General features: G+C 36.7%; 1 protein-coding gene and 1 long non-coding RNA gene across 9 annotated transcripts; one reads left to right on the forward strand and one right to left on the reverse strand.

Annotated features, from left to right (window-relative positions):
- Positions 1–744: 744 nt before the first annotated feature.
- LOC105667510 (actin-5C) lies at positions 745–5,243 on the reverse strand. 2 transcript variants are annotated; one of them, XM_012359338.2, is made up of 2 exons: positions 5,092–5,243; positions 745–3,017 (listed from the first exon to the last, which is right to left on the reverse strand). In XM_012359338.2, the coding sequence occupies exon 2, from the start codon at positions 2,996–2,998 to the stop codon at positions 1,868–1,870; it is 1,131 nt and encodes a 376-aa protein (XP_012214761.1). In that variant the 5' UTR covers positions 2,999–3,017; positions 5,092–5,243; the 3' UTR covers positions 745–1,867. The 2 variants fall into 2 exon arrangements, with proteins under 2 accessions (XP_012214761.1, XP_012214760.1); XM_012359337.2 differs by lacking the exon at positions 5,092–5,243 and adding an exon at positions 4,083–4,240.
- A 57-nt stretch (positions 5,244–5,300) lies between these two features.
- Positions 5,301–13,811, forward strand: LOC105667511 (uncharacterized). Of its 7 annotated transcripts, XR_010887979.1 has the most exons (10): positions 5,301–5,433; positions 5,503–5,736; positions 6,841–7,044; positions 7,128–7,302; positions 7,703–7,893; positions 8,620–8,712; positions 8,805–8,942; positions 9,055–9,310; positions 9,425–13,006; positions 13,651–13,811. It is a non-coding gene; the product is annotated as an uncharacterized lncRNA (long non-coding RNA). The 7 variants fall into 7 exon arrangements; XR_010887974.1 differs by lacking the exons at positions 5,301–5,433; positions 5,503–5,736 and adding an exon at positions 7,398–7,534 and having other exon boundaries at positions 5,762–7,044; XR_010887978.1 differs by lacking the exons at positions 5,301–5,433; positions 5,503–5,736 and adding an exon at positions 5,762–6,693.
- Positions 13,812–14,426: the final 615 nt, after the last annotated feature.

Here is a 14,426-nt window from a genome sequence, read left to right on the forward strand (position 1 = left end):
TTTGTGCATTATATTACTCTTTAATTTAATTATTTCAATTATAAACTATTCTTTTATTTAATCTTTTTAATTTTTTACATTTGTTTCTTTCTCGCCAAATTTTACTTCAAGCATAGAAAATATTAAAAAGATTTATATGTATAAATATGAAAAATTTATTCTAAAATTCCTAAATTAACTTTTTATTCTTAATTAATTCATTTGTTTCTTTTTCTCTATTTAAAATTGTCTTCTTTTCAGGATAAAAAATTGAAAATTACATTACATAGTTACATTTATTGTAAGTAGTAAAGTATTAAAAATAGCGAAGAAAAAAATTAACTTTGTCAAAGAATTTATCTTTAAAGAAACTTTCAATAATTTTTGAAAGCATCTTGTGTATACAAATTAATTTATATAATTTCTAATGCATTTAATGTACTTGAATTATAATTTCTTTGAAATAAAATTCTTTTGTGTATAAGAATTGTCTCGTGAAGTGTTTGATATTAAAAAACTGTACAAAAATTTGTTTTTATCCAGATATAAATTTAAGTCTTAAAATAATTGTATCCAGCTATATCAATGTTGAATGTCGCCGAATTATAAATTATTTTAAAAAAATTTATAACACATGTTCGACACTCTTATAATAAAAATACAAAAGAATTAATTATATTAGGTATGCATCTACAGTTTATAAAGGAATGAGAGTACTGAAGAGCAATAAGAGGATGCGATTTCAACAAATTATAGACGATTACATTCTTTTTTTCAGATTTTTATTTTATAATCCCATAAGTCTAAAGTAGTCTTTAAGATGTGTACGAATGGTCTTGCGCAATACAATGGGAATAAATTATAATACTTTGGCTATGCTTGTGGGGTCGAAACCGTAGTGGTCTTTCTTCTTTTTATATTCACTTGTTTGAGCGAGCGCGTTCGTAGGACTTTACCAGATCAGCGGTTCACCCCATCATGTACAAAAAGAAAGAAAGAAAGAAGACAAAAAAGGCCATTTTTCCCTCAACAATAGGCAAATGGTAATAAAAAAATAAACAAGAAGTCAGAGGCTTATCTCTCTCTGCGCGGAATGACGTACAACGTTGTGCCCAGTTTTGACGCAAGAATCTCTTAAAAATACCACACATTGATCGGAATGCATTAATTAGACGTTGATTGCCATATGTCCGGAACTCCAACGTCTCTTCCCGCGGGAATAGTCGACGATTTATTTTTTTTTCCTCTGACAGGAAATCTTAGAGTTGAATCTTTGTGAATGTTTCTTGCTCAAATTCCTCAAAGAAAAAGAATGGCAATCGAAGCATACAAGTATGGGAGGGAGCAAGTCTAACGGAAAGGAAGCGTTCCGTTCGCGTCGAGAGAAGGATGTCTCGCGAAAATGTACGGCTAAATACTACCGTAAACATGAATTACTCGAATATATAATACAAAGGTCTTGATATAGGGTAAAAAAAGGTATTCGGGAATCGGGGCACATGTTTAAGATCGTTTATATTCAAAAATCGATGAAAAAATAATTTTAAAACGAGCAAGAACGAATCGCCGATTTACTTGTGGGTTGCCGCCGAGACCGAGGAACAATCGCAAGAGGAGGGCGATATACCGTAAAGCTCCTTTCTCCCCTTATTTAACCGGACACGCTTATAAATCTTGCGTATCTTAAACACGTACATCCGAATTGAAAGAAGCTACCTTTGCCCTAGAGAAATCAAAAGGGCAATTGTCGCGGAAGTTGATGTTACGTCCGCCTGCGAAACGAGACAGAAGCCTCTCTCTCTCTCTCTCTTCTCTCTTCTCTCTCTATCTACCTATCTCTCGAAGTCTCAGGGGATTGGGGAATGATAATATGCGATCGAGAGCGCGTTTAGAAGCACTTCCTGTGGACAATGGAGGGTCCAGATTCGTCATACTCTTGCTTCGAAATCCACATTTGTTGGAAGGTAGAGAGCGATGCGAGAATTGATCCACCGATCCATACGGAGTATTTCCTCTCAGGCGGGGCGATAATCTTGATCTTCATGGTAGATGGGGCTAGGGCAGTGATCTCCTTCTGCATTCTGTCGGCTATGCCGGGGTACATGGTGGTACCGCCGGACAGAACAGTGTTTGCGTACAGGTCCTTACGGATATCAACGTCGCACTTCATAATCGAGTTGTACGTGGTCTCGTGAATGCCGCAAGCTTCCATGCCCAGGAATGAAGGCTGGAAAAGAGCCTCGGGGCAACGGAATCGTTCATTGCCGATAGTGATGACTTGACCGTCGGGAAGCTCGTAGCTCTTCTCCAGGCTGGAGGAGGAGGCCGCCGTGGCCATTTCCTGCTCAAAGTCCAATGCGACGTAGCAAAGCTTCTCCTTGATGTCACGCACAATTTCTCGTTCGGCCGTAGTGGTGAAGGAGTATCCTCTCTCAGTAAGGATCTTCATGAGATAGTCGGTCAAGTCACGGCCGGCCAAATCCAGACGGAGAATAGCGTGTGGCAGAGCGTATCCTTCGTAGATCGGTACGGTATGGGATACGCCATCACCAGAATCCAATACGATACCAGTAGTACGACCGGAAGCATATAGCGACAATACGGCTTGGATTGCTACGTACATGGCCGGGGTGTTGAATGTCTCGAACATGATTTGCGTCATCTTTTCGCGATTCGCTTTAGGATTCAGAGGAGCTTCGGTAAGAAGGACTGGGTGTTCCTCAGGAGCCACTCGCAGTTCGTTGTAGAACGTGTGATGCCAGATCTTTTCCATATCGTCCCAGTTGGTAACGATACCGTGCTCAATCGGATATTTCAATGTAAGGATACCTCTCTTCGACTGGGCCTCATCACCAACGTAAGAATCTTTCTGTCCCATACCGACCATGACACCCTGGTGTCTCGGCCTACCGACGATTGACGGGAAAACGGCGCGGGGAGCGTCGTCTCCGGCAAAACCAGCCTTGCACATGCCGGATCCATTGTCAACTACGAGTGCAGCAACTTCTTCGTCACACATGTTTGCTTTCTTGATTCAACTGTTGAAAAAAAAATATAATTAGAATTGTTATTTGTAACAAGAGAATATATCATTCTCATTCTCTCTTATTAATTTAGGAAGCAAGATTTTTTTCATTTTTTTTCTCCAAACCAATCACAGACTTAAACTCTCATTTTGGTTTGATTTAAAATTTCTACAGCTAAGAAAGTTGTAAAAAATCTGGTTTTTAAAAATTATCAATAGATTAACAAAATAGCGAAATTACATATATTTTTCTTTCTTCCATTATTTTTTCGTAAATTGTGTAATATTTAAGTAAGAATAGTAATTTATAACTAATTTATATAATCTTTTAATATCATTTAATAGAAACTCATTTGCAGGACGATCGCCGATAACCGGCTAATGACATATTTATTGATACGTTCGCTAACTCTGCCACTTTCGAAATACAGTTTAAGATGGCGTCGAGAGCATGTAACGTACAAGTACGTATCATGAGAGTCAAATGACTCAATCACGAAAATATTTGTGACATGAGCGGAGTATAATTGATATATTTGTCTAGATTATACCGAGAAAAATCGGAAAGTGACTCAACGAAGATACCAAGCGGACACGAGAGCAACGTTATCGCTAATTATCGGAACCGCACCCTGCCCTGCCCCGCCCCACCCTTTTGTAGCCGATGAGCTGTCGCGGAGATACGGCGAACATGGCCTGTATCTCACGCCTGTCTTTGAAATTTTGCAACGAGATCTCGCTATTTTTACGCCGATATCGTTTTACATGCGCCGAACAAACCGTCGCGGATAACGGAATCACGAATGACGTATATCGATACATCCCTGGCTCTTCAGCGGCGACTTTGCCGGATACGCAGCGAATGATTTAATCGTTATATCCGTGAAAATGAGATCTTCGTGGTAAAGCACTCTCGGTGCTGATATGCACCACCCAACACACCCACCACTTTATCGTCCGCACTAGAGTAAACCGGTATATTATTCGTCGAAGCACACTTTCCTTACTTTCCTACCGCTCCTTTCCCATTATCGACTAACTCTAGAAATAATTAGTGTCACTTTACGTGTCAACTTACGTTTCAAGTAAAAAAGGGAAGTTATATACAAGTTCCTAAGCAGCAACACCGGCCGCGACAACCGACACGTTCTAGCACCGAACACAGAGTGTAGCCGACGATCGCTGCGCGATGTATTATATGAACAGACGCATTATTCCTTCGACCCCCGCTTCTCCGCGTTTAACCAATAAGGGTGGGGTGTTCCCGACCAATCCTGGCTTTCTTTACCATATATGGAAGTACTCTGACACGGAGGGGTTTTCCGCCGTTACCCCGTCCGCCCTTTCCACTCTCCCCGCTACGCGATTGAGCGCAACGCGGCGCGACGACATGCCGGTTGGATCCCACGACACCTGATATAAATGCATTCACCAAATTGACTATCGAACTCTGGTGGGTCGCACAATCGAATTGATGGTAAGATCGTGAACCTCTTTTCGCGAGAGCGAATGTTTAAGAGTCGATACACATGTATGTTTCGTCTAAACTTGTTCACACTTCGCGCAAGAAGCTTCTATCCGCGATGGAAGACACGGTCATCCAGAACAGAATTCTCAGCGATTCGATACATTTCTCCCAGGCGCGTTTTCTCCGCGATAGAGTTCGGCCGAAAGCAATATCACGCGTTATTGCCGAGAGAAACAGGTGTGAACGCATGCCCGTCGTAAACATCGTAGGTTAGTAACAGACTACACATCCGTTGCTATTAATAAAATCCGAGTCGTGGCAGCGTGCCACGACCACCTGTCTCGCCGCCCGGTTTATACATCTTCGACCACTTAACGTTGGCAACCTGTCGACTGCCCTGACGTTGGACGCGAAGGCGTCGCGTTTTCGTCAAAATCCGAGAAAGAAGGGAACAAGCGGTATCGTGCTTTCGTTACACGTTTGGAGCAACGCCCTGCTATGGCGACCATCGGCGCTAGGAAATTTTTTACGAGCCGATTTTATAAGCGTCCGAAGAAAATGCAACAACGTGACATGCGTCGCTAACGCGGCCGGTACATGCTTTCAGGTTGTTACTCACCGCTTTCCTAATAGGCAGCTGAAACGCCGTTTGCAATCGATCTTCGATCGGAATGTGAGCGAAATGTAGCTAATCAATTTGACCAGCAGTACGAAGGTACGAGCACGGTGTAGCACTGCGAACGCTGTGAGCGAGATCGTGGTCGGACAACCGTGAGCCGGTATCGCGCCGCCTCACGTCACGTCACGTCGCACTGGACTCGTCCGGAGGTGTGGTCGGCATACGGCGTTCAAGATTTTTACGAACCGCCCCGTGAGACTCGTCCCTGTAAATCCGTTTTCGGAAACTTGAGGCTCGCAGTTACGTAAAAAGGGATCTGGAATTTTTTGCGTTTAAAAAAAAGTAATTCCATACTGTTTCGCTCATTGTCGAATCATTAATCTTGAATGTACATGTTTTACCGATCTATAGGATACCCCTCGCCGCGAGAATAGACTCGTCCACCCGGCTTCTCCCACCGTGGCGGATTCACAGCTCTTGCCATATATGGGCATAAAACGAAAGCGACACGGCGATTGGTCCGCCGGCCGGCTGGCGGCTAGATTCTCCAAATGCCGCTTCAAATCGTACGATAGAGAGTGTAATGTCTCTTGGAAGTATATGCTAGTGTAAAGGCTCGTCGGACTAACCGTCGCGACTGCCTGCGTAAGTGTGAACTCATATACGTTGCCCATACGAATCAGCAATGGGATTCAGAAGTCCTGCAGTTTTTTGAAAATTTCAAAATTCGAATAGATTATTCAATCAATTCGTTTATTCGTGAGAGCCTATTCAAATACAATTATCTTATCTTGTCCCTTTTATCAGTAATAGTCGTACTTTATCAAATGATTTTCTAGAATTTAACAATTTCTTAAATATAGTTCTCAAATCTTTTATAACATTTGATTATATTATAACGAACATTATTAGCGTTGCACTGCATATCCGTGCTGTATAAAATTGAAAGCCTTATATAACGATAAAGAAATAGATGATAAAGATTAATAAATAATTTATTTTTCCTATTAGATTTTAACGAGCCAATTTTAAACTTGAAATTTAGATTCAAAGTTGAAAAGAATACATTAATAAATTATTGCGAGATATGCACGGCGTTTCATCTTTTTTCATAAAAATGCGGCATAATTATGATAAAAATAGATTCAAGGGCAGAATGCAAGGGTGCATTGCACTTTTGTCACGTTATACATGCCCTACGATAATTTATGTGTCGGTAATACGAATACATATATCTAACCGGTGCGACGTGCTCCCGACTGGTTACGTGGGAGACAGGCCCGCTTCAAAATCGATACGCTCCTTCTCGAAACTGTCTCGTGGTCGCGCGGTGAGCACGTGACCGGCCATAATGGGTGCATGAAGAAACAAATGCAGATATGAAGTCGAAAATTTGTTATTGAGACAAAACGTTTTGCGATTGATCAGTGATTTCATTGATACATCACGAGATCGTCAGGTTTCTCGTACATTTCATATGCACGCGTGCGCGCGCACGTTGTCGATGATTCATCCATAATGAACGCACGTTTCGATCATTACAAGCGATCGATTGTGTTGAGGTTATTTAGACGTAGCGGTTTCGTGTCACGTGCGATCGAAGTAATTACTATGTGTTGATTTTATTGACTTTGGTTGCAATCTTTCGTTGACGTAACGCGCAATATATTAATGTGTCTCGTCTAATCTTATAATAAGCGTGTTTTCAAATAAACTTATTAGTCCTTATTACGTTTACGCGTTCTAAAGACCCAATGACCTGAGATGCCTCAACCTTGTTCACCAAATATGGTCTTGCGTCAAGGTCTTTGGAGACTCACAGGCCCCGAAGTTGTGCTATCGCGTCGAGTCACCGGACGTTCTCTTCAGCGAATGCAACGTGCGTTTCTGTGTAAATTATCGTGAGTAAAACGACTCATGTTGGAGACACATCATTCCGTATGAATAAACGAAGTATGATTATTTGCAAAGAATTCATTTAGATTTGACATCAATTTTGGATTACCGCTTATTTTATGATTCACAATGCACTTAAGATTTGCAGGAATTTAAGTAAAGTGACGAGGAGAATAAAGGCTTTACATTTAGTTTCCCAATGAAGAATTCGTGGTAGATATATTAATGCTGGTACTGATATTGCATGTGGCTACGTCATCGCTGTCTCATAATGCTACCAAAATCCATATAAAATGCGGCGATATAAAATTCAAGGTATTCGTTCTTATATGTACCTTTTTCGGAAGAATTTTATACAAAAGAAAGCGTTACATAAATACAGCAAAGTGTTTATATTATTAAATATTTAGTGATTGAAAAACATAAATTTTTCGTGCGCATAATGCAAAACAGTAATGAAACATAAGCTGTTAACGTGATTCTTGGACAACTCTATCCGATATCATCGTAACAGTACTGTCGTACACTCGGCTGACGCTATCGTCTGGTGCGTGCTATACGAAGAATCTCATTGTGATAATACTACTCGATTGCTTTATTTAGTGCTGACTTGTTTCGCATAAAATAGAAATTGGATATTTTTGCAAATTATATCATTCCAATCGTCTTCTTAATCGTAGAGTTACATAAATTATCTAGATGATTCTTGTTCTAGCTTGCCTATGCAAAAAAAAGATTTTTTTAATAAGCAGATTAAATTTTTACTAATTTTTATTGGAAGACAGATATTTGTATACACGTTCTTTATAAGGAAGAATTGATCACTATCGATTGAAAAATATGTCCTTTCGTCTTTGCAACATGACACATCTACATGGATTAGTCATTGCCAGCCCCAATGTCGCGGTGCGTATCCCTGTGTCGCATCGCGTCATGCAAGTGGAACGTTACATCCGTCTCTCTTCCTCTCTCTCTTTCTAATTTCGAATTATTAAATTAATCGACGAGAGTCGGCGAGAAAGATAATGATATCGGTTAACTGTATATTTGACGTGTTTTTTTATTAGTTAATTAGATTAAAAAATTTGCCAAATAATGTAGCTATTCTTTTTTTTTTCTTTTTAAAAATTTGTGATAAAACATGCAACCAATATTGACTGTTTAATTGAAGGATGTCTCAGAGGAATTTTTGTGATTCACTTAATATCTCCTCTTTTTTATCATATTTTTAACTTTTAATTAAAATTTTGTTTATATAATTAAAATAACTGTAATTAGAATAACTGAATAATTAAACTTTTAAGAGTACAAAAGAGAATTACATTAATTTCGATATCATAATTTATATTTTACAGCAATTATATATATTCTAGCAATCTCGCGAGAGCTACCGTTTGTTTTTTATTGAAAGGCTTCTTCATATAATCATATACTGCTTGTTTTCCGATCTAAATCGTTATCTTGAGTTTGATATCATAATCACACGATAGCATGCAAGTCGACGAGCTTGAAAGAGATTTCGGATGACGTTGGTTTCTTGTGAGCCGACCTTGCCTACTCGGCTCGTCTAGAACCGGTAGACAACCGTTCGTATATATTATCTGCTATTTATGTTCTTGACTCTCTTTTCAGAGGCTATGATCAACGGAACGCATGCGAAAAGCCAAGGATTTCGAAACGCGGTCACGGTTCCACCATTGAACTATATGTGTATCAAACAAAAATGTATGTAACAAAAATTTGATTTAATATTTTTACATATATACTATATTATAAAAGACATTCTTTTATTTTAATAATTCTACATTTTTCAACAGTTATTATACGTGAATGTTCACGATGCGTTTGACCTGAAAATGCTTAACTGGAAGTAAGGCGCTGTTAATACCATGTGCATATGTTCGATGCCAAGGGGAGAAAACTTCAATCTCGAAATTTTCAATGATATTCGGCCGGTGAGGATGGACTCTATAAAACACATTTTATGATTTGCTCGATTTTTTGATTGCTTTACTTTACGATTTGTTTATGTAAAACGTCACACAAATAATTCAACCAAATCTCTAGCTGCATCTAGCTTACTCTAAATACAAGTTCGACACGTAATAATGATATCTCTTCAACGATCTCTCGACGAACGGTTACTTTCTCGGAGGTACGAAAAAGCGGATTGCTACGGTTTGGATAACGTCGAAGGAGGCCACGGGGAGGAGGTGGAAGGGAATCGACCCAGAAGAAAACCTGCTTCCGTCGTGACACCTGTCTACCCGTTATATATACAAGCATCTCGGCAGGAATGCAAAATGATGATGTAAGGCAATGCGTAAGTATTCCAATGTCACCGCCGTTATTGCCGATTGAATTCCCGATTGAGAAAAGTAATCGGTCATTATTATAAATAGTTGCATAATTATGATTTTTCGGTCGAACAATGTAGACTTTAGATGGCGTCTTGTCTCATATTTTATGGTGTTTGGAGAAATCGATGAGAGACGTCTGTAGTGGGTACCACGCCCAAAGTGAGGGAGGGTGAAGGTGTACCGCGACGAACCCCCATACGGAAACTCGTGGAGCAGCTCTACGGCGCTGTCACATATCGAAAATAATGTACAAAGTGGGCTAACCTTGATTCAGAGCTATCAGAGTTTATATAAATGACTCAATCTAACTTAATCAGTTGTCCAGCTTTAAAAGGATTATCCCTATGTTTTTCCATAGCAGGGAGGCTCGGAATTAGTCATTATTTCGAAACAAAATTACGTGTGCATCGTAAACTGATTTGAAATTCCGAAGCAACGTTATTGATAAACCGTATTTTACAGTTTACCGATACGTAAGAAACGACAATGCTTAGTTACAATTTCTGCTTTATAAAAAGTGAAGCAATAATTTATATTCTGCATATCACATTAATTAGCTCTTTCACAGTGCTAAATAATAGGCGAAACGCGTGGAACTTACTTCGTTTCTCACATTGCTAATCGTCAAGGAGAAATTGGCCACGCCATCAAAGTCACTGACTTGGTGGCTTGGTTTAATTGACCCAAGGCGACGGTGAGGTATTTTCACGGCTACAGAAATCAAGGCCACCGTACGCAAGGCGCACGTTTCGCTATACATGAACATGTAGCATGTCGCGTGAATGCGAGCATTTCCATTTTTGCTCTGAGTTATTCCAAAAATAAATCGTGAATAAGAAATCCGAAGAGTTAAACATAAATCTTTTTTTACGGTTTGATTAATCTATTTAATAAGAATAATAATAAATAAATATTTATTGGGAAATTCTTTTTTCATTTATTAATATAACAAGACTGAGAAATCTTGGAACTTTTTGTATTGTATTCTATGAAGCAAAATTCTTTTGGTTTCTTTTTCAATGAAAAGTTTTAATAAAATTTTTATATAGATAGCTTACATAAATGTTTAAAAAATTCAATTTTATACATAAAACTTATCTTTAAATTTCCTTAAAAAGAGATGATTTTTTAATCAACTTGATAATATTGACTTTGGTTTTTAATTGTTTTTGAAAAAAATTTAAAAGACAATTTTTGTCATATAATCTTAAAATGTTACACTTCTACAAATTTTTATAATGAGACGTTTAGCAAATCTAAATAGGCGGCCGGATATCAGGCAGCGAAAGAATGCAACACGTTGCAAAATTTGTTCAGCGACTTGAATTTTACCTGCACGTGCAAATAACAGTTTTATAACATGCTTCTAAATTTCTTTTCGCAGGGACAGATTATAAATTAGCGATCATCAGTGTAAGCAGCAGTATCTAAAAATCTTAATACAATCTTAATTAATCGCTTATTTGTGATTTGTGACATAGTCTAGCTATAAAGTACGTTGCAATATTTCGTGAAACTAAAATACATTCGACTTGACTAATGAAATTCAGATTACATATTGTGTGTAAGAGGAATTTTGAAAATTCTTTCTTGTGGTTTAATGACAAAAAGATTCCCGATGAAGAAATGAAGAAAAGATTCTCGTGATATCATTGATGGTTTCAAGTCCGGGATAAGGCCAGGATTTTTCTCTTTCTGCGGCAGGATGCTATACCGAGGTAATACCCTCCGGATGTCAGTATCCTTCACGATAAAATCTCAATGGAATTTTTCTGTGACTACATTCGTGCTATTATCCGTGCTCTTTCGTTCAGCATGCTTACTTATTAAGCGATAATTAGCCTTATCGGACAATATCAAACACCATTCGAATTATAGCGGTCAAAATTTATGATTCGCAACGCTTCATCTAATAATCTGAACAAACAGAAGGTCTGTGTTTTAGCAGAAAATCTCTCGCATTGAAGTAAATTGTTGGATACTCTATATTTCAGATATACAATCTTTGGTACAAGCAGATATATTTTGTGATCTTTTGCTATTCATATTTATATCATTTTAAGATTCCATTACTTTGCGCTTTCTTAATTTTGCTGAATGGAAAGATATCTATCGTTGTTATATATGCTTAGTATACGCGTGCAACTTGGTTTCAAATATATGAACATAGGAAATATTATGTACAGTTGCAGACCTTAGATTTCCTTCGTCGCGTAACTGCACGCGGCATTATCCAGTGTTATCCTGCCAAATACAGAACGCGTTCAAATATCTCTCCATATGCGAATATATGTCAGCATTTCCGTGTGAATTTCTTCTTTGATCAAAACTTATAGAAATATCATGAAATAATGAAGAGCATTTTTATCAAAATGCTACATCGTTGTTAAAATCATTTTAAATTAGAAAAGATTGCACTCTGTTTGATCATGTCATTTATATTATAATTAATTGAATTTAAATTCACAGAAAAGTGCGATTTTAATAAACACAAATTTATTTTTTATTTCGAACTTTTGTTAATAATAGAACAATAAAGTTAATATTGTTTGATTGAATATAGAATCGCGAATATTTTGGAGTGTTATAATTTGCAGTTGTAAGGATAAATGAGAGGAGCGATGACTGCGATATGAGAGAAAGTTTTATTAGCTACAGTCGATTAATATTCTTACCTGCAACCTACAACATGAGTTGTAAGATTGCGCTAGTAGTTTCACATTGATAAAAAAAAATATCCGGAGGAAGAATACTGTTAGATGAGTCAAGTTCCTTATATGATTATAAAATATAATATTTATTAAAATAAATTTATTTAAAAATTATGATTAAATTTATTGTAATTTTTGCATAGAGAATGTGTGAAGCCGGAAGTTTATAGCTTAAGAAAGGATTTACATTGAAATAAAAAAAGAAGAATGCAAAATACTGAAATATTTTGAACCAATCAAAACTCTCGTTGACTGCAATTAGTACATTTTTCTTTTTATTTTCTGTAATTTAGTTAGTTCTGATTAGCTTAAAAAATTATGTTGCTTACATTCGGTTTTTTCACTTTTAATGTTATTCTTCTTAAAATTGAAAAATAGTTTATTTACAAGTGTATATTTTATTCCATCTAATAGCAAAATGTCACTGTAGATAGACTAAATGTCAGCTTACAAATCAACTTTCTTATTTATAAATTGCCAATTTCCGATTTTAGTTTTTGTCGAAAGGCCAAGCACACTGAAGATACATCCAAATTTGTGCATAACTAAATGCATAACATATGAATAAGGAAGTGGATTGGTTCATTTTTTATACATATGATTGTGGATATACCTTAACTAGGTATATCCGTTGCCAGCACTGAACTATACATTGAAATTTACTATCTTTCTGCTACGTTGCATGCACGTTGAATGATACACAATCAATATACTGAACTCTACAGACCGTAGTTCTCGTGATGTGACACATGTGAATATTTATATACATCTATAATTACTATCAGATTTCAATACGAAAGAAACAGATAAAGTTAGCTTTCTATCTTTTTAGTTATGTAGGTTTATGTTAGGTTAGGTTAGGTTAGGTTTATACACATCTGATATGTGTAGCATTCAGTAATTTAATCCGAAATATCCTGAACTGGAGGTGGAAGGTATTGACGTTTGGTATGTATAGGTTAGTGGAGAATTTTAAATGACATTTTATTTTTACTCAAATTAGACGTTTTATTGGATGTGCATGTGCAAAAAATGTAGTCTGTTCGTACATGGTTCGCACACTGTTGAAAGAAATTGTTTGAAAAGATGCTATATACGCCCTCTGTTCATTACACATAAGCAACTATTTGCACAATGTTAATAATCAGTTATGTGTTTAAGTAAATTTGACACTGAATTTTTCGGAGAGATCAGTTTTTTGGCTTGTGTCATTTCAACCGTTTTAACTTTTGTTCTTTATTGGACTCAAAGACCGAAGGCCATTTTATTAAAGTTGTCGTCTTATATTTTACAGTGGAACATAAATAAATACTGTAACATCGACAGGAATTGCTGGTGTGTAATATGTATGGGTAAAAAAAATATCTCTATTGAAGGAGATCAAAGCAGTGACATAAGCATGACGCGAACGGACAGGTTAGTTTTTGTTTACACGTTTCTAAGATGACAGCATTTTCACAATTATACGTATCATTGCAAATATATAAGTACTTTTATAAATTTAAATATATGAACATTGTTATGTATAAAATACAGTTCTAATTTGTATCTGGTGACCTAATTATTATTTTTTTCGATTATAAATTGTTTAGGAAAAGACATCGCAATGTTGAAGAGGAATCAAGTGAATTTATGCCATTAAGTAAACGAATTAACAATCTTCATATTAATGGTTTATCTTGCGGCCTGCGAGAGAGCATGGTGGAAAGTGCAGTGGAGAGCATGGAGACGGATTGGGAAAGTGGACATTTTATATCGTCTCCGAGCTGCTCAGAGGTGTCTCAGAACTCATCTCCTCGAGATAATTGTGGTTCCAGCCAAAGTAATTTCACCATTGATTACAGACCAGATTTAGATGCAACGGAAAATCCATTTTATTATGAGAGCAATAAGTTGCTCTTTTCCTTATATATGGAGCGTATGCAGAGGAGTCAAATCTGTATTGATAAATGTACACATTATCCATTCTGTTCTAACTACAAAGCTTCCTCTTAAAGTTTCGCTTCTTTCTCTATACTTCTATATGATCTATTTTAACAGCGTTTAATTTTTCTTATTATTAACTATGCAAATAATAAAATACTATTGGTGAATAATATAATAGATAAAATTTTTGTAAGAGATAGCAATGCAAACACAATCCAATAATGTTCGTCTAGATAATTAAGCATTTTTTAATGGTGTATAAAATTTCTATATAAATGAGACTATGAATTACATAACATTGTAAAAAATACAGTTGATCATTCCTTTATTTAAATTATATTGTTATTTCTTATTACAGTTTGTATTACATTACATTTCTATTAAATATGCATTGTATTAGCACGTACAAGATGGAATTAAAGGGAATTTTGTGATACTTGTA

This window comes from Linepithema humile, chromosome 1 (assembly GCF_040581485.1).
Source record: "Linepithema humile isolate Giens D197 chromosome 1, Lhum_UNIL_v1.0, whole genome shotgun sequence".
NCBI classification, from domain to species: Eukaryota; Metazoa; Arthropoda; class Insecta; order Hymenoptera; family Formicidae; genus Linepithema; species Linepithema humile.